Source organism: Nelumbo lutea, chromosome 2 (genome assembly GCF_056320005.1).
Source record: "Nelumbo lutea isolate HS-2025 chromosome 2, American lotus-T2T, whole genome shotgun sequence".
NCBI classification, from domain to species: Eukaryota; Viridiplantae; Streptophyta; class Magnoliopsida; order Proteales; family Nelumbonaceae; genus Nelumbo; species Nelumbo lutea.
Window position 1 is genome coordinate 4,921,608 of NC_142685.1, and position 24,707 is coordinate 4,946,314.

A 24,707-nucleotide genomic window follows, 5' to 3' on the forward strand; every position below is an offset into this window, starting at 1 on the left:
GAAGGAATCCTCCATGTGGTAAACTTGGTTAGTTCCTCTTGCTATCCTTAGCAGGGAAAATTTGAGACCACACCATTGCCATGTAATAAAAAAAAAAAAAACCTTGTTTATGAGTCAATTCATTAAAATATTGAAGAAATGGCCAATAATTTGTCAATAAGAAGTGGGAGCATAGGGCTGGTTTTGAGTGGAGGATTGAACTGTTGGTCAATCCAGAGGGTCCCCCACATGGTGGATGGCTCAGATTGGCCACATCATCCCTCCATATGACAGAATCAGGGGTGGTCTATCTATATATATTAACAGCAAATGTCTATATCTATCTATCTATCTATCTATCTATCTATCTATATATATTAACAGCAAATATGTCTCTTCTTAAGAATAATAGATACTCTCATACACTTAAACCATGAAGAGTGGAGAGCAATTTGACCCTTGTAAAATTGGATATCTGCAATTATATCCCATCCCATGTACAAGAATCTGAGAGAAGGATACAACGGATTGCTTGAATTAAGAACCTGGACAGCAGAAGGACAAACTAATTGATGCAAAAATGCAGCAAACAAAGAAAAGTAAAATGGAGATGCAATTCAGTACAGTATATAATATAGCTTCTGCATATGCACTTGGCGTTTCAAAATCACAAAATCATTGGATTTTCACACGTAATGATTAATGCCAAATCGCTAATACAAGCATACGCGTGTCTCTGATGGATTCACACTCACGGTTTCAACTTTCAAGAGGGACCCAATTGGAGTGCCCTCCTTTCTGCTTCTGGAATAAACAAACAAATGCTTGTGATGGCTTTGTTATTAACAATAATCCTTAGTCCGTAGTGCTCAATAACATCAAAACTCAAATGGGTCCCCTTTGCTGCTTTCTTTGGCTTTAATCCTGTCAAATATATGGATGCCATGCTCATTTTTGTTTAAGGTTTATCCTCCACTCCTTAAATCATAAAGGAAAAAAGAGAAAAAGAAGGGTGGTGGCACCTGAAAGGCTGTTTGTTTGCACCTCAAGATTTCCTCTATCGTTTTTTTTTTATATTATCAATCAAGTAATTATACTGCATTTTTATATGGATGGCCTTTTTTGGTGGTATGATTAATGTAAGTGTCCCACTTGTACTCTTAAGAGGCAGACAAGTAACATTATAAATGCTGTAATTAGGACACTAAACGTTTTGTTTACAGGAACCGTAAAAGGTAAAAGCATTTTTGCTGGGTTGTAGTATTATGGTTCATGATATCATGTTCATTGGTGAGGGATAGGGGAACTGATCCAACTTTTATTTAAACACTTTTTCTTCTGTGTGTGTGTTTGTAAAGAAGGTTCAGTAATCTATTTCTTTTTCTTTACTGAAGATCGAGCCATGAAGAGAGAGAGAGAGAGAGAGAGAGAGAGAGAGAGGGGGGAAAACAAGTGGAAAGATAAACTCATAAAAGCAAGACACGGGCCCTTGTTAGAAATGGATGGATCCATAAAGCCTGAAAGACCCAAATAGAAGAAACCATTTCAGGGAGGTAGAGCTGTAAGACTATCTTTGATAAAAGCCTTCCTTGGTTGCTTTTTGCAGTATCTCTCTCTGCCTGACTTGTGATCATGTCAACTTCCCTGGAAAGCTTGGTATCATATAAAGGGATGTGAAAGTTGTTTTTTCCCTCTTTTCTTCTCTGTAAAAATCAAGGGGACTTGTTTGGATACATCCCATTTTTTATTAACTGGGCACATTCCTGCTGAAAGACAAAAGCTACCCTGACATGATGGTCCCAGTCATGGTTTTCATGAAATTTTGCAAGATTTTCAGTTTCAGACAGAGTCACTTCGATGATGAAATTGGAATATTTTTGGCAGATTTGTTTAGATTGAAATTTTTATTTAGCCTGTAATTTCAAAATATTATTAAAATAATGTAACTAAAATATAAAATATTGTAAAAGGTTAAAAATGTTTAGATTTTATCAAAATATTCTGTCCAAAATTTCTAAGTTGTGGAAAATTTCCAATGGTTTAAAATGACCCAAATTTGTCATATTTAAAAGCATCCCAATTGATGCAAGCTCTAAGTTTTTCTTTTTTCTTTTTTTTCTTGAAAAAAAAAACTATTTTTCAAGTCTATTTTTCCGGGTGACTACCAAAAGCTCGCCATCGAATAACTGAAAAAAAAAAAAAAAAAAGAATAACTGAACCACGTTAACCGATTTGGAACAATGCTGCATTGCAGCGTAACCTAGAACTTCTTTATAGTGTCCAAAATGCAACAGAAAACGCGCGAGTCATCTATTTTTATTTTTTCTCCCTCTACATTCAGAGAGCGCTCACCAAGAAAATTAATAAAACCAGTGGAAGGAGAGTTCCGATTGTTCTTTTTTATTCAAGCAATTACAGTTGGAAGTTTTTTAGAGGGTATTTCTACAGTTCACACAAACTGCCACAGGATGGTCTGATCTAAGAGTACAGGACAGACAGCCTTTCAGTTTCACAGGACTTTGCACTGAATCAGAGCATACCAAGCATCAAAAAAGAAGAAAATAACAGGAAATTTGTCTTAAATCAATCAAATATATGTACTTATTCATCCCCTTTCTCCTTCCCTCACCTAATAGGGGTTCTTCTTTTACTTATTTTTTCATTATCTACTAATGATCAATGATCATCCTCTACAAAGTGCTGGCCTTTCTTGTTCCTCACAAACTCCAATCCTTGAAGCAGACAATGAACAAAACCCAACTTCACTCATCGCATTTCTCGAACCAAACAGCTTCTGAGACTGTTTACAGTGAGCAATTGCTCCCTGGATTGAACTCTCAATCTCTGAATTGGCACTGCTGCTCCTCTTGAGCAGCTGTACCCCATAATGGCCGTTAGAATTACTCGAAAGTGATGATGAAGAAGAAGAACCAGATGAAGATGTAGAAGAAGAGGACTTGATAGTCGAATGCCATTTGATAGCCCCAGAGAAGGACCTTCTATGGCCAGTATCACCGCCACTACCATCCTCAATTATCTTCTCTTTATCAAAGCCCCTCATGACAGTAGTTGCATTTTGGCACCTCCCCTTTTGGATTTGGCCAAATGGGTTTTTCCTTGACACCTTGATATACCTGTTTAAACACTCCTTGGCTTTCGAAATGGTCCCTTCGTCTCCATTCCTCGCAGCTTCTGCGGAGGACTCATCCGAACACCCGGATTTACTGAACAAAGACTTAAGATAAGCACGAGAAGCCTTCAACTTCAGACCCAAGGAAGAGCTCTTGATCAGCTTGAGCTTCTTGGACCAAGACTTCTTGGGTTGGTCGCTGATGAAACCGTTTGCATCAGTACAACACTCGACGAAATATTCATCTGGGTTCAGTTCCCTACTGACCCGGCAAGACTCGGAGGGAGAGATGTTGCAGGATTCGAATGGGGTGGCAGTGGTGGGAGTAGGGGTTGTGGTGGAGAATGGAGTGGTGTAATTTTCATCCAAGGCTTCTGTATTTTCCTCGAAGTGGGTGTTGGAGTGCTGGAGGAGTTTCTGAACCATTTGTAAACGCGGAGGAAGGTGGAGAGGTAGAAGCTTCCCTTTGTAGAAGAGTTCATCAGCTGGAGAGGTTGTAGGTTCCCTATCAATGGGGGTTAATGAAGACATATGGAACTCAAACTCTCTAGGATGTGGCGGAGAGTTGACGGAATAGCAGAAGAATGCGGAGGAACCAACTTCCATGTCTATGTATTCTTCATCTGCATGGTCGCATGGAGGTGAGTTCATGGCCATCTTATTTGATCTGCTGATCTCTCTCTCCCTCTCTTTCTCTCTCTCAATGTGTATAGAAGCTTAATGGAACCTGGTGTTTGTGCAAGATAGGAGAAGGGCTAAGCCAACTTTAAAGGTGGGGATCAGAAAGTGCCAAAGTAGAAAAACGAAAATAGAAAAGTAAATAAGGATTAGGCACTGTCAGAGATTTGGGAATTTTGAATGCCTCCAAATAATCACGTTCATAAACTTATAATGGCCAACTGACCCGTAACTTTCTTTATTTGTTTTTTTAACCAAATTATGTGCTTCATCTCTCTCCCTCCAACTAAATTGTGTGGCTCGTCTCTCCCTGATTTGCCTTTTTTTTTAACAATTTATAAAGTTTAATTGAATGAATATACGGGACCATACCCTCCTCACAAGAAAGAAGGTATTATATGGGAATATCTCAGGTATAATTCGATTTTATGTTTTTAATATGTATAACAATTAATTAAAAAGATATACTTCTCTAGAATAGATTTATTTCTATATTTTCTGAAACAATTAATCCCCACTTACGCAAGCAACATACGTATTTGAATGCAGCCCATGTCTCAAAAGCTGGTTTTCTGCATTCCCCAGTTATTGTATTCCATTAAATACAAAACCTTTGGCTAAGACTCTGGGCTCTGCTATCCAGTACCAGTAGTAATTGATTTAATGTTTCATATAATACAAAAATTGTTTAATGAAATCTAGGAAGCTAGAGGGTCACTTCACACTTGAAGTACTTCACTACTTTTACTGGATTCCTGGCTTTGGGTCTTCTTATTCTTTTCCTTTATTTTTATTTTTATTTTTTTTATCTCAACAGTCTTTAGTGATCTTCCCCCTTCATTTGACTTGATTGGCAAGAGAGAGATAAAAATGTTGTTTGGCATTTGGGCATCTTTTTATCTCCTTTCCTTTCCTTTTAATTTATATTTAAGATTAGATATTATTGATTATTGCTGTTGGCATCACTCTCTCTAAGAAGTGAGGAACACACCATCCGACATTTCATGGTGGAGGTTTACATTGAAGGGAGAGATGCATGCGCAGCTCGAGGCCTTGTTTTTGTGCACCTTTTTAAAAACTCAGTCTTGATACCCTCACAGAATTCAGAAAGAAAGAAGTAGTTTTTCTTCCCTCAAAATAGTTCGTTACATAAGTTGATAAAACACAATGCTCAGTCATAACAGAAAACAGAGAGATAGAGAGAGAGAGTTGTTAAACAGACACTAACATAAGTTGGCTTTGCTTTGGCTACTATCAATTGGTATTTTAAGCAATGTAGAAGGAAAGAGCACCACTGTAAATTGTAGGACCCTGATTAAGGTCTCAAGCCATTGTCAAAGACTGTTCAACAGAGTCTAACTCCCCATGGTCTCAAACCATTATTTGTTTACTGTAAATTGTAGGACCCTGACTTGTGAGGGTACGTGTTTGTGGGTTGTGACTTCTGACCGAGAAAGCATCAGTGCCTCCTGAATCCTGAGCCACCCTACAGATATCTGGGCCAAGTCGATAAAACATTAAGAGGGACAAATCTTCGTCGTCGTCTTCTTCTTCGTAGGGTTTCCTTTCCTCTTTTTTTTTTTTTTTTCTTGGGGATGATTTTGAAGCGGTAAGAGCGAAATTTACGGTGGATCATCGTTCATTCATTCATTCATCAGATAAATTATCTTATCCAACCAAAGGATAAAACTTAAGAAAGTGATGGCGTGACAGAACTGTCACCAATGGAATCCCAAAAAAAACCAATTAAGTTCCACATGCAGCAGGCACTAGGCAGGAGAAGCAGAGAGCAGGCAAACGGCTTCATAAGTTTTCCCAGAAGGGTGATAATTGAGTGGAACTGCTCACGCTGAGTAAGCAAAAACTGTGATCCCTACTGTGTTCAATGAGTGATGAGCAGGGTAGGGCACTTGAATTCTGCACCAATGACGATGAGAGTAGTATTGAGTGATGAACACGGTGGGGCAGGGATTACCCCATTTACTCAACCAATGTGACCGCTCCCGCTGGAATCCTGAACCTGAGCCTTTTGCTACCTACCCTACCCTCGTAAGTTCCCAATTATTGTTAATAGAAATAATATATTCATTCATATGCCATAAAAAAAAGGATGGATGGCCATGAAAGATCATCCACCCAGTTTTATTCTCCAGTCTTGAGTAGTAGGTCAACTTAATTGAATGGCCCACACTCACACTCTTTTGTATGGTACTAAATGCTAATATCACTATAGTAAATGAATCATGCATCAACATGATGACGATGAAGAGAACCAACAGTTTCTCCCAACAAAAGGAATAGGCACATAGAAACTAAAAAGGTTTTAGAGGCTGAATGCGTCCATAGAACTGAACTGACCCACCAACCCAGAAAACCAGAAAGATATCGACTCTGGCTCAATGAAAGAAAGAAAGAAAGACAATTTAGAGTGTCTCGGATTCTAGAAGTTGAACTAAAGTGGGGAATCCCATGCCTCGTGCCCGTGGTCTCGTGGCTTACCTGGCACATATGGAATGGAGGAAGTGGTAAATATAATGCATTTTACAGCGAAATGGTTTTCAGCTAATCCCTTGGTCATCATCATTATTCATTGTTGGAACTCGGAGCTGCCTATTGATGAAATTTGGTATGGAGATTTTTAACACCACTAAGCTTTGTACCCTAGTGCTGAAAACATGGGAGCCCTTGACAATTATGTTGCCCTTCAAAAGCTGAAGCAATTTCCCAACTTCCCAAATAGGACACCATTTTTCAAACCAGAAAAATCTCACTCCACACCTCTCTTTCTTTACTTCTCCTTCCATGCCGTGGTTGGAATGCACATAATTTCAAAATATAAAATAAATATTTCATTCCTCGTCACCACCACTTTGAGCAAAGTGGCATATGGGCACACGCCATGCCATCACAATAATTATTTCCTAACTTATACAGCCTCCAAGGTTTAAACTCTTAACCGAGTTTAGGGCCTTGAACACGACTGATTCGTTGCAAATCAATCAATTTCTACTCCTGAACTAATCAGTAATGAAGCGTTAGTCGTCAAAGTGGAAGTCTCGTACCAATCTGCACCATATTTCAGCTCTGCTAACGCCAGAGTACTTAGATGGTTGGGTTGAGTGGAAGAGTTTGGACACGAGGGCACTCTGGGCCGTCCACCCCAAATAACAACGAAAGATTTAAGAAACTCAGAGAGATGAAGAATGGGATCCATCAGTTAATCGGCTTCTTATTGACAACCTAAGCGTAAATGGAGGCTATGTTGATCGTTATTAGTTATGTTCCAACTAGACCTCTACCCAGAGAAATACTTGCATCCAAAAGACAACATAAATGTAAACCAAGAATATTACATTTATTTCAACGAACCCATGTTATATTATCACAGTTTGCAAATTTACATCCGATCCAATGGATACAAGTTCATCTGGATCCACACTTTAAAAAATATAAACCTAGCTAAAATCTGGCTTTTCATTAGGTGGCGCCTAGATGCTAAATAGTTACATACAACAAAGCTGTTCATGGTTAACGGATACCAGAAGTTTCTATAGACTCAGAGCAGAAGGGTAGATCTGATCTATTTGTTTGTTGCCGAGTCACCTCTCAACTCCCTCTCAAGCTCATCAAACTCCCAGTCACCAATCTCCTCTGTTGAGTAGTCTCTGCTAACTTTACCAAATTCTGACTCCAGCTTTGCCAGTTCCGCTTCAGGGTCCAATGACTGTTCTTCCTTGGCTGAGGGTGGTTCCGAAGGTTCATCATTCTTAGATAGCAGTGACTCAATGGTCTGTGTGGAGGGAGGAGATGAAACCTTCTCTTGCATATTGATAGATGGCGTCTCTGCACTAGGGGTTGTTGGAGTCTCAATATCTAGGTTTGGTCTCTCAATGGATTCAAATTCCTCTCTCATTTTTTCAATAGCATCAAATAGCTCTTTCACTCCTAGATCATCTTTCCTGCATTATTAGTGACCTTGTGTCATATTTTCAGTGGGATCAGGTATATACCTAACATGACAACTGCACAAGTTCATGTGTAACAAGGGCAAAGTGGGAACAAATACTACAATCGCACCTGGAGACTTTCCCATGTTTAGGATAAAACTGTTCTTTCATGTTGTCCACTACACTAAAGGTGGTTATAATCTGCAAAAAATGAAGCATGCCATTAACAAGAGCACTCGAGGGAAGTAGATGTCAATGTATCCTTAAAATGCATTGCTTTTAATCATCTTAGGCTATGTTTAGTTTGATAGAAAATCAGAGAAACGGAAAGTTGAGGGAAATTACTAAACAAATTTTGTGAAATTCGTTAAGACTTTCCCCCAACTTTCTGTTTCTCCCTTATTTTCTATAAAACCAAACATATCCCTAACCTGATTCTTAATCAAAACCACAGCATATTTCAAAAGAAAGAAACAAATTACAAAAGTTTGGTTGTCATCAAATTAAGGACCACTACTAATAAAAAAAATCAAATTTAAAACCACACCACAAGAAACAATGGAATGCAAAAAAGATTCAACTTTATTTAATTCTTCCATCTGAAGCAGGATATTCCACAAAATCTAAATTAAGACAATTTTGAATGTGAAGGTAGGCAGAACCAAAAAGAGAACACATGCAGACAGATCCATACCTTCGCTTCACAATTCAGGTATTCCTCCTCAAGATTTCTTCTTGGGCTTTCTCTAGAATCATTGGCATCTAAACCAGAGGCCATCTCTAACCTGTTGTGTGAAACAAGGAAAGTAGTAAAAGACTTGTTACAGTGAAAGTAACAATCTCTTCAATGCAAAAAAACTGCATTACCCTTCATTTAGATTTTTCAAATTCTCCACAAGTATCCTGATACGGTTGATAGAAGGACCCAACTGTTCCTGTATGAGTTGTACAAGATGGAAAGGAATATCATCTATAGAATTTATGGTCAAGTGTGGGGATGTTCATACATCTATTGTTTTGATGATTGAATCAATACCTTGTAAGCAGAGAGGTGACAAGTGATCAATTCCACAAAGTAGTCCTCATGTTTCTCTAACTCATCACTTGAACATGTAAGAAAAGTAAGTACTCAAGCATCAAGGTAAGAACCCATGATATAGGCATACAAAACTCATTAAAGAGTAGAAGAGATTTCACCCCCCCCCAAAGGTTTCAAATACACAACAAGCGCACAAAATTTCATAAGCCAGATACAACACAGAGATACATACCTGGTCTGCTTTTCCTTCTGATCTATAAAGGAGGATTGGAGAACCCAGGTATCTTCAAGGAAGTTGATCCATGTATGAAGAACATCTCCTTCTACTCTACATGAAGCAATGGATCTTGATAGCTCATCTTCCTATAATTTAAACAAATGTTAGGCAAGCAAAATCTATTGGCATATAAATGATGACAAATATATTGATCTAGAATATATTAATTTCAGACAGATTAATCTGCTGGTACCAGCACAGAAACTGTAAGTAACAATTACATACCTTCGTTTTCAGGTGTGCAACAATTTGATTGCTTGCCTCATCAAACTGCTCCCTCTCTTCCCGGGTATTGCGAAGGCGTGCAAGAGCAGCAGCCAAGGAGATGTTAACCTACAATAGTTGCCCCCATCATTAAGAAAAAATCCATTGTTTATCAAAACAGGGAAACCAGTTTGGTCTCCACCAGGGGAAACTACTATGAATAAGCCTTTTGATTTATACATTGAAGTAAAACACTGCAAATGCTGAAAATGATATCATATCAATGGAATGCTATCATTTCGAAGTGCTTCCTAGCAAGTCAATATGCATCAATCAATCAAATGAACATTCTGAAGAGAACGCTCAGCTCTATTGCATACTAATGCCTTGGGAAGCACCTTCATTGTAGTACTAAATGGATGCTTTGGAAAGATAAGCAGTCACCAGAACCATTTATTGAGAGAAGGTTAGCACTCAGATAACTGAAGATCTAAACATAACAACCACAAAGATTTATGTGAAAGAAAATCCTCTGGAAAATCAGAAAATGTAAAATTCTCATCAGTACTTTCAGAGTAGTTAACAATGTACAAGTTGTTATTTAGTTATTGGTTTTAGATGACATCGTTGATGACTTTATTCAGTGCATTGGAAGCACCTCTTCATTTTCCTAAATTGTCCTTTTTCTTGGGATACTTCTAACAATGTCTGAATGACACTTACAGAACAACCCTCTCTCCTCCATCCTAATCAGCTTCATGCATTTCTTCTGTTGCTGTGTATTAGTTACGATATTGGAGCTGGGCTATGGATGTCTCTTGAAATGGGATTTAGTACAAAATGGTGCAATGGATACATGAACATATGGTACATTGAAGAATAAATATAAAATTTTATAATAATCATGAACTTTATATTTAATAACGTCGGTTGGTAGTTTTTGCTGGGAAGCTTTTTTGGAAAGAATCAACACTGGTGATCTTCTCCAAAAGAAGAGATCCAAGACATGTTTATCCCCTCACAGGTGTGTTCTTTGTAAAGCTGATGGGGAGACTGGTTTTCACCTATTGGGTGTATTTGGAACCCTCCATCAAACTTGCAAAGTCTTTTTTCCCCTTTTTTCTTTAGATGGCGTATGAAAAAGGGGTAGGACCATGTGGAGATGCCCGAGGGCTGCGGTATGCTGGTCTTTATGGGAAGAAAGAAACTCCAGGATCTTCTCTGAAGTAGAGAGAGGTGCTGAAGAATTGAAAGAAATGATCCATATAAGGATTGTACAGTGGCTGAAATCCTCAGAGCTGTTCACAAATTACACAATGGATGTAATGTTGAGGAAGTGGGGTGAGATTGCTAGTTGCACCCAGACCAAAACAGTAATGAGTGTCTTGGACCCCTCCACCAGCTGGTTTCTTAAAACTAAGCTTCGATGGGAGTAAGAGGAATCCTGGGCACTCGGGGATTGGGGGTGTGTTTAGGGATGAGAATGGGATTGTTTCAACCCTGTTCTCAGGCCCAATTGGAGTGGGTGACTCTCTCAGAGCCGAGATCTATGCAGTTATGGAAGGAGTCCAGAGAGCTAAGGAGATGAATATAAGAAAACTTATAATTGAAGGGGAGTCGGAGGTGGCGGTAGAGTGGCTGAATAAAGACAACAGTGGGTTATGGAATTACAGCAATGAGAGGAGGAAATTTAGGTGGCTGGTTCAAGAGATGGAAGTCAAGATCAGTTGGGTGAAAAGATCAGCCAACTCTTTTGCTGATGGGTTAGCTAAACAAGGGGTGGAGAGGGAGTCTATGCTTTGGGCTCAGGTGTAGTCCTTTTTATCCTTTCTTGGGAGCTCAAGCCTCAGCTGGAAGATAAGAAAGTTTATCTTCCCCTTTGTAATTATTTCTATGATTAATTAATGAAATGTGTTATTAATCAAAAAAAAAAACATCGGTTCATTCTAATAATCTCTAAAAGGAACATTCAGAAGTAGAGTACAATTATGAACTTGAAAAATGACAAAAAGCAAACTCATAATGCAATAAATAAATATGAAATATATAATGCATGCCTGCATGGAGTGTGGACATTGATCATTGAAATGCATTCAACTTCTAATTGCAGAACTTTGAAATTCCGAAGAACCATTTTGGAATAGTGTAACCTTCTTAAGAACATCAGAGACCAAAATTCAGGTTATACATAGATATTTTAGGGATAACGTATCGAATCTATGCTAGCATGTGGTTATTTGCGAACAAGTTGCAACATTTGTTGGAATAGAAAAAGCATGTACATCCATTTAGTGAAATAGAGAAGCCAAGAATACAGGATCATCTACAGGATAATGTAGGTAGGGAAGGTAGTTATAAAAGGGATAAATATGGTTCTTCCGAAGTTAGAATATTAGATTTATGTGGTGTGAGTACTGTGCCCTCCACTCTTGGTTTCCCAGTTTCTACCAAATCTCAGACTTCGAATCCTGTCCCATTCTCTCTTTTCCTTCTGTTTTCCTTGCTCACAACTCTTGGAACTCTTGATGTAAATTCCATGTTAGAGTTACAATCTGGTTTACTTTGTAGCCCTCTGGTGCAGATGGTTGAGTTAGGCATTTATTCTGGTTCACTTGATGCCTTGTCTTGATCCGCCGTCTTCAAGGATTTATATATGCACAAATCGGCACCTATTAAGTGGTTAAAGCTGTCTGCTGGGGTCCAACTCCAAAAACCAGGTGTTCAACTATGAAGTGATACATAAAAATAAAACATGGAAACTTTTATCTCATATGTGTACCATATCAAAGGCTAGTAGAGAGAAAATCCACCAATTCGTTATTGACTGTAAATTTTCTGCAGTTCTCTGGGGACATTTCATTTCCCCTTTTTTATCTCAATGGCAACCATTTGTTGAGGTACGCACCTCTTTGATTCTAATTTCCTATTCGCTTTTACAAAGAGAAGGAAAATTATGTGGCAACATAAACATGAGGTTGTGATACTACAAAGCATTTAGGAGGAGAATATTGCCAAATCTTCACAAACACAAATCAAACCTCAAAAGTGACTTGGTTACCATCAATGTAGCTCACATGAGTACCATTGACTAGAGAGGAGGTCTGTGACTTCCACATTGATGACAAAGAGATTGGCAGATTGGGGGCAGCCCATCACAACATAGATACAGTAGCACAGGATTTGTCACCATACTCTCCTACCCTAGTTTCTTCTCTTTTCTTTCAGAGGAGCTATCAAGCCAAATTTTGATTTCTTAGGAAACCAGGACATTTGAGTGCTGGTGACTAGGTGGGGGATTCAGGAACCCAAGGATGAATATTATGGTCCTACAGTTAATAAAGCTGTGTTTCATGCATTCTTCCAACGACTCAAGTTGATGTTTTATTTGGATTTTGGCAGAGTAGATGTGTTGAGCAACGCTCAGCTGGTTTATTGCTTGGATGAGGTGGCTTCCAAATGTTCCATGAGCTTTTCATAATTTTTTAGAGAAGGCTAGGTCATAGTTGTCTAGGCGACTAGGCGCTTTGTCATGGTCATCTTGCCCGAACGCCCCAGGTTTTACATACTAGGCGCCCGCCCAGAGACTTAGGCGGGCGCCTATTTATATATATAATAAAACTATTTTTTTATTTAATAATTGTTTTGAAATTTTATTGATCGTTGTATTGTTTTAAAATACAATCTGCTACATGGTATCATCTAGTATTAAGACAAGTTACATTAAATACTCAATCAAAGGGTTTTCTTTCGATTGGAGAGGGAGGAGAACCGAACACCAATTCGAGCTCAAGCCCCAGCCCAACTCCATCACACCTCACCTCTGGCAGCGGCAGGTAAGTTTTCTTCTTCTTCTTCTTCTTCTTCTTCTTCTTCTTCTTCTTCTTCAACATTTTCTCCTTTTTTTTTCAAAAATACGTCCGCACCCCGCAGGCCAGGCGCCAAACCTCTTCTTCTTCAAATTTCAGTTGAAAAAACTGGGGTTCCACCAAACCTCCTTTTCTTTTTTCTTTTTTTTTTGCCGAAAAAACAGGGGCTCCGCCCCTATGCTCCTCTCAGTAGTCAGTCCTCTCTCCACTCTTCTTCTTCTTCTTCTTCTTCTTCTTTTGATCAATAATTGTGGATTGTATTACTATTAATAATATGAAAAAGTTACAGGGCAAGGGGGCTTAACAATCTTAGCTTCCAAGAACAACCATTAAACATCAAAAACAAAAATTACAAAAACAGCCCAAAATATAGAATTTCTGTTCACCCCTTGTCTAGCTAGACCATTTGCCAAAGAGTTCACACTTCTTTTTACCCATTTGTATTGGATTTCCATGTCCTTAGTCAGCCACTTAAATTTACTCTTTTCATTACTGTAATTCCAAATTCTAAAACTATCCTCTTTCAGCCAGTTTACCACCACTTTAGAATCTCCTTCTATGATCAGCTTGTTAATGTGCATATCCTTGATTCTTTGTACCCCTTCAAGAGCTGCAAATATCTCAGCTCTCAAAGAATCTCCCACCCCTACTGGTCCAGAATACATAGCTAACAGATTCCCTTGTTCATCTCTTATTACTCCCCCTATTCCGGATGGCCGTGGATTACCCATGCTGCTGCCATCAAAATTCAGTTTAGTAAAGGCATGGGGTGGGGGGATCCAACAAGCATTTGAGGCCTTCCTCATTGGAAAAAGTTCTGCTATCTCCTTCCTCTTTCTTTGCAACTCATCGACTGAGAATTCTGCAAACAGATCCAAGGTTTTCAGCCAGTGTATAACCCTAATATGGATGACCTCCAGTATTGCTTCCAAACTTCTCTCCTTATCTGTAAATATCCATGAATTTCTCTCCTCCCAAATAGTCCAATAGACTGCAGCCCTAATACACCTCCACATAAACTTGGCCCTTTTTGTTGGCTGAATCGGCATAGATGTGAATAAGCTTTGCACATTTGAAAGGGGGTCCACCTGCACCCAAACAAAGAAGTACACCATTCCCAAATGACGTTAGTGAACCGACAAGAGATCAGTAAATGATATACAGACTCACCATCAGCTTTACAGAGGACACACCAGTGAGGACAAAAACAACTATTGGGTTTTTTTCTTTGAAGTAAATCTGTTGTATTAACTCTTTCCAGAAAAGCTTCCCAACACAACTCCCAGCCTTAGGAGCTATAGGATGACACCACACCTATTTAATAGGGAAAGACAAGCCAGAGGAAGAAGATTGTGTGAGAGCTCTAAAGAAAGAGGCACAAGTGAAGGAACTAGAGGGGGTGGGTGTCCAAATTCTACTGTCTGCCTTTGTTGGCTCTAGGAAAACCCCTTCAAGAATGGATAACAGTGATGAGATACCATCAAGCTCTGTGTCCCTAATATCTCTTCTCAGGCCCATGTTCCAACCAACCCCAGAAATAGAATTAGAAGGAACAAGGAATGAAGAAACCAGTTCATTTTTAAAAGTGGAAAGGTCAAAAAGGCTTGGGAATTGGTCTTTTAGGGAGGATTCCCCAATCCAAACATGTTCCCAAAAATTAATGAATTGCCTGAGTGCAAGCCATACCTGATCCATGGAGAAAACAAAGGTAGAATGGCTTGAATAGCTTTCCAAGGAGATGCTCTTGTACTCCTTGCCAGAATCACAGAGTCCCATCCACTGGCTGCAACCCCATGAATATTGCCCACTATCTTCACCAAAAGTTTGTCCTTCTCTAATGAGGATCTCCAAAGCCATTTCCCAAGTAGAGCCAAGTTCCTATTCCTTATGTTCCCAATACCCAAACCTCCCTCTCTCTTACTCCTACAAACCATCTCCCACCTCACCCTATGATCCTTCTTCTCCTCCCCCGGCTCCCAGAGAAAGTTTCTCGTTAGTTTTTCTAATCTACTAGCCACCTTTGTCGGAATCTTGAAGATTGACAAGTAGACATGAAGGTTACCTAAAGTATACCTGATTAGAGTGGTTCTCCCTCCAAGAGACAAATAAATTTTCTTCCAAGTTGCTAGTTTCTTTTCAAACCTCTCCCCAACCGGAACCCAAAACTCCCCTTTCTGAGGGTTACCACCTAGTGGCAAACTGAGGTAATTTAAGGGACAATTTGCTGTTGCACATTCTAAGATGTCTGCGGACTTAGAAATCTCCCCCTCGCCCATATTTACCCCAACTATACAACTCTTCTCAAAATTCACCTTAAGGTTTGACATTTGCTCAAAAAGTCATATAGTGAGCTTCAGGTTTCTAATCCTGTCAAGATCCCCTGCTTCACAAAAGAGTATGGTGTCATTTGCAAATTGCAAATGTGTGAGTGGCACATGCTCCCTCTCAACTCTCCAACCTCTTATTAAGCTCCTAGAATCTGCTCTATAAATTAGTCTCCCCAGAACTTCAGCTACCAATGTAAATAAAAAGGGGGAAAGGAGGTCTCCTTGTCTAATCCCTCTCAAGGCTGGAAAGAAATCTACCACTGTCCCATTTACCAGTATGGAGTAATGGCAGTTCCTGATACAACCCAAGACCCATTTGCACCATTTATCTCCGAAACCAAAATCGATCATCACCTCCATCAAGAAAGACCAATCCACCAAATCATAAGCCTTTTCCAAATCCAATTTACAAATCATCCCTTTTTCTTGGATCTCTTGAACTCCTCCAAGCTCTCATTTGCTATCAGAATCTTATCTGTAATCTATATCCCCTTCACAAAAGCTCGTTGATTATCTGCTATAATTGCTGGGAGCACTTTCCTTATTCTGATGGACAGCACCTTAGTGATGATCTTATAGAGGTTGTTAACTAGGCTGATCGGCCTGAAATCCTTCGGGTGACTTGCATTCCTCTTCTTAGGAACCAATGCAATGAAAGTGGAGTTCAGCCCTAGGTTGATCACCCCTCTAGAATGGAATTCATCAAACACAGACCACAGATCTTCTTTTAATATCTCCCAGCAATCTTGATAAAAAGCCATCGTAAAACCATTTGGGCCTGGTGCCTTTGATCTATCCATAGAGAACACTGCCTCCCTTATCTCTTCCACTTCAAATTTCCTTTCCAACCATTCCCTATCCTCTATCTACAAAGTTGGCCATTCCATACCCTCAATCCACACCCTACTATTTAGGGGTTTTCTAAAGATAGACCTAAAGTGATTTGCAAAAGCCCCTGCTATTTCTCTTTGGGTGGAAATTTTAACCCCTTCAATCTCCAGACTTGATATAAAATTCCATTCCACCCCATGAGGCCATGAGTCCAACTGTCCAAGTGTCCAACAGTCGTCAGCCCCTTGAGTTCTTGAGTACATTCTTTTATTTTTTTATTTTTTTGAAATGTTTTATTTTGATTGTATCATTGTATGCTGATTGCTGAATTGAAAATCTGATATATGTTTAAAATGTTTGAAATGCTTTATTTTGAAAATTTGAAATGGCTGATTTTTTATCAGTTTTGTTTTTCATTTTTTTTATTTTGGATGATTATATGGCAGATTTTTTATCAGTTTTCTTTGGCTGATTATATGGCTGATTTTTTATCAGTTTTGTTATTTATTTTTTTCTTTTATTTTGGCTGATTGGGTCCTTTAGGAAGTATAGAAATCTATAAATTAATATATTTACAGATTCCATCGCCTAGGCGCCCGCCTAGGCACCTAGGTGCTTGGGCACCCCATGGTCACCTAGCCTCGCCTAGTCACCTTGAAAACTATGGGCTAGATTTTTTCATAATTTCTGTTTAGATGGATCTAGATATCAGCCAACAAGCTATCAGATTCTCTGGCCAGGGGCAGGATTAGGAGGGCATGGTGCCATTTGGAGTACTTTTCCTGGAATATGAGCTTCTCACATGTGATTTTGTTTTGTCACATAGCCTAACTTGGCAAGGCTTTTTTTTTTTCTTTTTGTTTTTCCCTTCCCTTAAGCCAGATGGTTGTATTTTGCTCTTCTTCTTAGTATAGGTTTCTGTTACAGAAAAAAGGGAAATAATGGGATTCTACAAGCCTTTAGACTATTGATATAAATCTATACCATGGAGATTGATTGCAGTGCTGAGTGCAGGATTGTTAACAGCAACTGCATGGAAGGTATAAAACTGTCATAAGCTTAAATGTATTCCAAATGCTGGAAAAGTTCAGGAATCACTGCTTAGGCTTAACTGTGTCATGAGTGTAGATGTATTCATACTTCTGGGATTGTTGAGGATCTTGTAAACAGGCATCGTATTTGAAATGAAATAACACAAGGGTCAACAACAATTCACCAGTTAGTAGTACAGAACTCAGCAATCATCAAAGCTGAAAATTTATCCGATATCTGTCATCCAGAAGTTTAGGTTATGGTCTTGTACATATGCAGGGAAAAGATCAAAGAGAGATACCCTTTTCAATTCAGCTTCAAGTTCATCTCTTTGCCTCTCTAGACTTGAAATCTCCATAGCTAATTCCTGGAAAACGAACATGAAAGTCAAATACTAAAAGCTTACCTACATTTTTCCTTCTAAAAAGAACAGGAAAAAGAAAAAAGGACCTATTCTAAGTAAGCCAAGTATGCCATTTTAAATTAGCATATGGTGAAGCCAAGCAAATCCATGAACCAGAAAGAACCACTTAATGAACATAAGTCACATTTCTTCCTAACGGACATATGTACAAACACATGAAGCTGCATAATTAAGAATTTTGATTTAGAAAGGTTCTCCAAATGATTCAGAAAATGTCTAACTAAAGCAATGCATTTTATTAAAATATAAACTGGAACCACAGAAAACCTTTTCTTTTTTGGGAAAAAGAGTCAAACCATAGTGGAGTCGAATATTCATGTAGAAGAGTACTGTGTTTTAGAAGTATTCTGAAATCAGAATATGGTGGTCTTGAAGTGTGTGCAGCAGAAGAACAGAGTTTGAATGTGATCCTATGGGAAGAAAAAGTTAGTCTCCCTCTCCCAGTCAGCCACTACAAATAGGGGTTATGTGTAGAGTGTCTAATCTGCCAGTCTGCCCCATGTAAGTTAGGACGGATCTATACAAAATAGAACATAAACAAACATATGACTGCTAGGCCTGTGGTACAGAACTTAACATAACTTAAAATTAAGTGAAACAAACACCACCACACCACCATGCCTACACTTTTAACAAGAAGAAAAAAGCATAAAAAATTCAAGGATCACATAATTAATATCACCAAAAAATGATCACATAAATTAAGTTTAATATGAAAAAACAATTTGAATTAAGATTTGTATTGCTATTTATTTAGACATTGGACTGAAAAGTTAGCAGATTTCAATACTAATTTCAAAAGAAGCCATAGTACAAACTGTGTTGCATTAAGAAATCCTTCAATACTTATAAGAGAAATTTAATTAAAGATCCAGCCTTGCCAAAGAACCATTATGTCAGAAACTAGGGCCAGAATTGGGACAAGAATTGGCCTGCAATTTAGTTCAGATAGGAAGTTGACCTTGAGTTCAAACTAAGGCCAAGTCTATGTATGTATCTATGTAGTATATGTGCATGAGAGCCCAAAAGGACCCCACTCGGGAAACTTTCAACCCCAAAACATGTGCCACATCAGTAACTCCTCTTACAATCTTTATATTTAAGAATTAAGACTTCTAACTTAATTGATGAAATTAATGAATAATTAAATGTAAAATTAAATTTATGGACAAATATATTAGATGGTTTAAAATGTCCCCAATTTCCCTAATATTTCCATGGGCAGTGACATGAAATTTTACTGGAATCGACATTTCCGCAATAAACACTAGCAGCACTATGTGGAGTACAAGAGATAGTTTCCACAACATATTTCCATGTCCACTTCCATGGGTAGCAACATGAAATTTTACTAGAATCAACATATTCCCCAGTGAACACTACTACTACTATGTGGAGTCTAAGAGATAGTATTATAACATAAGTTGGTGACAATATTGTAGATATGTGAAGTAACAATGTCATTGTCTGCCTAACTTACATGATTACCACTTGGAGCTAGCTCAATATTCATTTCAAACATGAAGTTAAATATTAGTTTTTTTTTTTTTTTGTGTGTGTGTAATAGATTATCTGGTTGATCTATTACAACCATTTACATTTTCTATGAGATAAAATTTTGCTTTAACTCATTCTGTCATGAAGCTCTGAATCTTAAGGTTTACAGGGCAGCTTCAGAACATATTCTTTTGTCTGTAACCTTAGTTTCTTAGCCTTGTTTAATAATTTGGAACAAGAAAACAATTTAAAGAGGTGTTCGTATGCTTCTTTTATCATTTCATAAAATATAATTCTACATTTTGTATATTTTACAATGTTTCCACCATGTCTATAACTTTTACAATATTTTTTTTTATCATTGAATAGTAAGATTTATTAAATCATAGCCAAAGAAGAGAGTACAATTCAGGGAGAGGCATGAGATGTTACCTCCCCTTAAAGAAGGGGAGATGGAGGATTCCATCAACCCTTTAGTTGAATAAACAGAACAAAGGACAAAGAAAATTACAAGGAAGCCCAATACAAAGTAACCTGAGTAGCCCCTTGTTTAGCAAGATAATCAGCCAAGGCATTAGCCAATCTACCCACCCACTGAAACCTAACTGTCATAACTTTTACAATACTTCCATATGATATTTCTAACATTTCCGACATGTTTCTTATATTTGGATGACTGACATCAACATTTAAACCTTGCTTAGAAACAAGAGATCTTAAAATAACTAGGGCAAAACAAAATATAGGTTATGTAAATTTAATAATAATAATAACCTAATGTGACCTTCTTCATTACTTTGGTTTAACAATACAATACAAGAGATTGAGTATGTCACCCATAGAATTAGATCAGGATGGCCAAAATGGAGGAATGTATCTAGAGTCTTATGTGAATAGGTGAATACCACTCACGTTAAAAGGAAAATTCTATAAAACAGTTGAATAACCAGCAATGCTGTGTGGAGCATAGTTTTGAGTAGTCAAGTAACCACTTGTCCAAAAAAATGTGTGTGACAAAAATGCATATGCTGAGATAGATGAGTGGAAAAATTAAAAAGATGGTAGGGGTCATCATGGGCCAGGCTGGGCTTTGGGCCTAAAGCATTAAATAATGAAAATTTAATGAAATTATATCATATATATGTATTACATAGGCCCAAGTTGGGCTGGGAGGCTATGACACACAAAATAGGCCATGGGGCATGGGCTTCAACACATGGTTGTCTATCCTTATATACATTAGAACAAGTTGTTCTCTCCTATTTGAGTTGACTCACGAGTTAATATATATGTCAACTCTATATAAAATATCTAATATTAAATATATATAATTTACTATATAATATAAATATATTGCAGGTCGGGCCAGAACAAGATTGAACTCAAAAGCCTGGTCGCGTACATAGAATATCAATACTATCTACAACACCTGTAAGATTAAACAGTCAAGTTGAAGGGGCTAGAACCTAGGACTAGGAAAAGACCAAAAGGAACATGGATTGTAGTAGTAAGAAATGATTTCTGGACTTAAGATCTTTTTTTTTCCCACATGAATGAATTTTTGGCCAATATGAACACCATTGGCACCCTCTGATCAACTATGTTTTCATTCACCCAGTTCACATCAGCACTATCCTATCCCTACTTTTGTATTGGAGTTTCCCCCAAGTAACACTAACCATCTAAAATCCTCAATCTTTTGGTTTAAAAAAATATATCACATGAAAACTTGTAAATATTGTCAATTTTTTTATTGAAATTTATCCCCCGTATAAGCTTAAAGGGACAAAAATTGGAGTTTTTCTGGGGCCTGAAAAGTAGATCCTCACGGAAGCTTCCTAGGTCATCTGGACTCCACTAAATGACCTGATTAGCAGACATGTTCCCATACATACACACACACACAATATTTAGCTTCCATACACGAATATATACCTATTTCTGCCATGTGAGGGCAGACATTGTGGGCATTCTAGACGTTCTTTATTGGTAGACAATCCAATTGGCCATGTACTCAATCCCATAGTACATATCAGCCTATACCCACTATTATATTGGATATTTTCCCAATCAATAGTAGTCATACATTGCAAGGCCTGTTGGGCTGAAAATTTTCCATTAATAAAGGTTGGGGAGAGGAACATGGAGACTCCTATGGAGATCCTAAAATTGCCACATTGAGATCCCAGTGTCATTTACAGAAGCTCACTAAATAACCTGACTAGAAAATATATTATGTATAGTTATACATACAATATCTTTTTTTACCATATGCATAATGCATAGAATAAAGTACCCATAAACATGTGATATACAAATAACATGTATGTAAATAAATAAATAAATAAATATATATATATATATATATATATATATATTTTTAAGATATGTTAAATGCATAAGAATTTTGAGTTTGGCCAGCCCAAGGCCTGTCTGCTAAATTGAGCTGGGTTCAGCACAACACTTTGGGCTGAGTTTAGGCTCAAGCTGGAACTTTATATGGAGTTAATCCCAGGCCCAAACCCCTCCCCCAGACCAATGCTCACAGTTAATATTAAGTTTTTAGCATCTAAAAGGCGTCATGAGGACCTTAAGCACATTTAGACATTGTCCTTGAACCTCCACGAAGTGGGTGGGGTGGGGGTAAATAGTTCAGGTCCAAGGCAGTATATATAGACCTTGACTCTCATCAGTTATAGGTCTTATCTTGCCAAAGTCTGGGTAAGTTACAGGGGATTCCAATCAAACCTGCCAAATAATCAGTGGTAATCAGGTAAATGGCATGATCTATGAACATTGAAATACTGTGCTAGAAGTGGCCAACCTCTTAAAATCTAGCCAGGTTAAAACGCCTCAGCCTTTTTGTGAAACTTACACAGCTACTGGTTCTCTTACATGCAAGCAAAAGGTGGTATACCAGATCTTTGATATATGATATATGAACTATTTCACTAACCCTGTCTTTTACCCCACCTGGTAATATAGTGTACCAACTTAAAGCCCTTCTTTTATATATCATACACTTGGTAACTTTGGGATAGATGTTCTTGAAAAAGTGATAAGAGATAAATATGGCATAAGTGTATAAAACCCTCTTAATAGATATAAGCCTAGATATTTTCCAGGGAAAATATGGTTGAGGAGAAGTCCAGATCTTATGGTTCTTCCATTCTCCCCACTATCATAAAGGCAGAAATAACCTTTAGATCATGGCATCTTTGGTTGATGTGCAGCACTAATTCAAGTATGTTTTTTTTCCACAGTGAACTTCATGGCTTGTGCACATACTTGCTTCGCTAAATAAGCTTACCAGAGGCGGCTATTGTACCATCCCCCCCCCCCAACACCACACACATACATGCAAGCCCAAAAAATTAAAAAAAAAAAAAGAATATTCCATTTATGTGCATTAATTTTACCCTCAGATCATCACCATGTCTAAATGTATTATCATGTCAACAAACCTTACCCCTATAGTCAAGCCTTGTTCCTTGAATCATAAGATATATGAAAATTGACTTTTATATAAAAACACTAGAAAGTTTAGTTTATTGCACACACTTAGCTAAAGAAAATGGAAATAAATAGTTTACTTCCCTTTATAAACTTAAAGATCCACACACCCATATTTTTATCCTGTATGTGCCTAGAAACAGCCTAGATTCTCATGGGTCTTAAATATGGAATCCAAATTGGATGTTCTTATGATGAAGACAAATGCTTATGGACCCAAACCCTAACAACCAGTATGTTGATCAAAAAACCCTAATGATCAGTAAAAGTATGCCAGGTACCTGGGTGATCAGGTTACCTATTGACACCCCTATCACCAAGGTATAGGATTCACTCACTCTTTAAAAATTAAAATAATATTAAAGATGCCAAAGTTGAACATCTTAATCTAGACATGCAAAATAAGTAATATCAATTACCAGTTCCCAAACAGTTGAATTTTTTTTAACAAGAAAATGAATCGTAGATCATCTAGAAGCACCATACCTTCTCAATTTCGCTAACCTCACCAGCTTTGGCGAAACGAAATTTAAGAGCCTCTTCTTTTTGGTGCCTGTTTAGTATACACGAAGAATAATTAGAAATTTCGAATACTAAACTTCCTTATACAGAAATCGAGACAAATCATCAATCTGAAATAGAATAAAATGATGCTGTATTCAGATTTTAGCAACAAGAACCTAGTGGAGGGCATGATCTTCCCACCAACCATAGAAGGTCATTCATTTTCAGTCTTGTGTTTGGACAGGATGAATAGAAGAACTTGGGGAAAATAAACTAATATTACACCTGAGTAGTATATAACTATATATATACTCATTATGGATTGCACTGTCATTCTGAAGGTGGCATGTGAACATCAATCTTGCATAATTTTTTTTAATGGCAAGGACTAACATTTAAGTACTTGCAGGCATGCTTAAAATATATCTTAACAAAGGCACCCCATAACTTGTCAAATGATACTCAACTCTCTCTGCTTCTCTGGTTGAATATACCCTACAAGTACCAACCATAAAGTCAGAGCCCAACACATCCAGTTTGTCTTTAGTTTTTCCTATAGTAATTGATTAGGCACTTATATTAAGTATGAAGACCCTGTCCAAAGCAAAGACTGAGAACTGGCCCAATGCTTCTACCCCTAGCATGTCAGTAGCTTACTAGTATATAGCATGACATAGGTCTCCATACACATGCCAATGAAGGTTTTCTTTAGGAAGGCAAAAGCATAAGCAATAAAACTATCAGAAGATGCTATTTCTAACCTGTGATCTGAAATGCGCTTTTCGGCTTTCAAGGTGGAGTTAGCAAGAGAGTCTGACAAGACTTTCAACTTATCAACCTGGATGTCAATTAAATAGGTTAAATTGGCAGCTAAATTTAAATTATTCTAATGAAAATAATGCAGCATGTTTTGAATCTGGTGTCATGTGGACTTTCAACCAAGGTTTTAAGTATTGGCATATATCACATTGTATCACGTGCATCATATTGATATTGAGACTATAAGATACCAAAAAAAAAAAAATACTGAGACTTTGGGCATTTTAATGGTTTAAAATGTTAATGCACATCCTCAGCTATCCATCTGTGAATTATCATCCTGAAAAAGAGCATTGCACCTTTGAAACACACAATACGCAACTTTAGTGTATTGTGTGTTGATATTTTAGACCTTGCTTTGGGCAAAGAAGCAAGCAACATGTCAATGTACAAACAGATAGAAGACTATTGAGATGTTTCATCCAAGGAACCATCACCTCGCTGCTTACAAAACCTTGCAGAAAAACTGGCAAAGGTTTTGATATTTGAAGGTCTGTCAGTGGTATACAATCATCAAGATGTGTTAGCCCAACAACCAAACAAAAGGTTAAGAAATTTCATGTCCATTTTAGAAGTGTGAGCCCAAACTGTAGCATGCAGCCACAGTTTTATACTGAAGAAAGGTCCAAATATAGTGAGT

The 24,707-nt window shown here is 37.8% G+C and overlaps 2 protein-coding genes across 3 annotated transcripts in view; both read right to left on the minus strand.

Annotated features, from left to right (window-relative positions):
- Positions 1 to 2,339: 2,339 nt before the first annotated feature.
- Positions 2,340 to 3,920, minus strand: LOC148868218 (putative membrane-associated kinase regulator 4). The gene has a single exon (XM_088968446.1). The coding sequence runs from the start codon at positions 3,764 to 3,766 to the stop codon at positions 2,663 to 2,665; it is 1,104 nt and encodes a 367-aa protein (XP_088824572.1). The 5' UTR covers positions 3,767 to 3,920; the 3' UTR covers positions 2,340 to 2,662.
- A 3,203-nt stretch (positions 3,921 to 7,123) lies between these two features.
- The window catches only part of LOC148868219 (uncharacterized), a 59,315-nt gene continuing 41,731 nt past the window's right edge, over positions 7,124 to 24,707 (minus strand). For both annotated transcript variants that reach the window (XM_088969864.1, XM_088969865.1), the window contains exons 9-18: positions 24,010 to 24,086; positions 23,231 to 23,297; positions 17,612 to 17,677; positions 9,276 to 9,383; positions 9,006 to 9,136; positions 8,771 to 8,837; positions 8,602 to 8,669; positions 8,429 to 8,519; positions 7,865 to 7,935; positions 7,124 to 7,746 (exon numbers count right to left, since the gene is read on the minus strand). In XM_088969864.1, the coding sequence (XP_088825990.1) occupies positions 7,368 to 7,746; positions 7,865 to 7,935; positions 8,429 to 8,519; positions 8,602 to 8,669; positions 8,771 to 8,837; positions 9,006 to 9,136; positions 9,276 to 9,383; positions 17,612 to 17,677; positions 23,231 to 23,297; positions 24,010 to 24,086 (1,125 nt within the window). In that variant the 3' untranslated portion in view covers positions 7,124 to 7,367. The remainder of the gene's footprint in view (positions 7,747 to 7,864; positions 7,936 to 8,428; positions 8,520 to 8,601; positions 8,670 to 8,770; positions 8,838 to 9,005; positions 9,137 to 9,275; positions 9,384 to 17,611; positions 17,678 to 23,230; positions 23,298 to 24,009; positions 24,087 to 24,707) is intronic.

Excerpts from the sequence above, each read along its gene's own strand:
- LOC148868218 (XM_088968446.1), bottom strand. The coding sequence starts at position 3,766 with ATGGCCATGAACTCACCTCCATGCGACCATGCAGATGAAGAATACATA.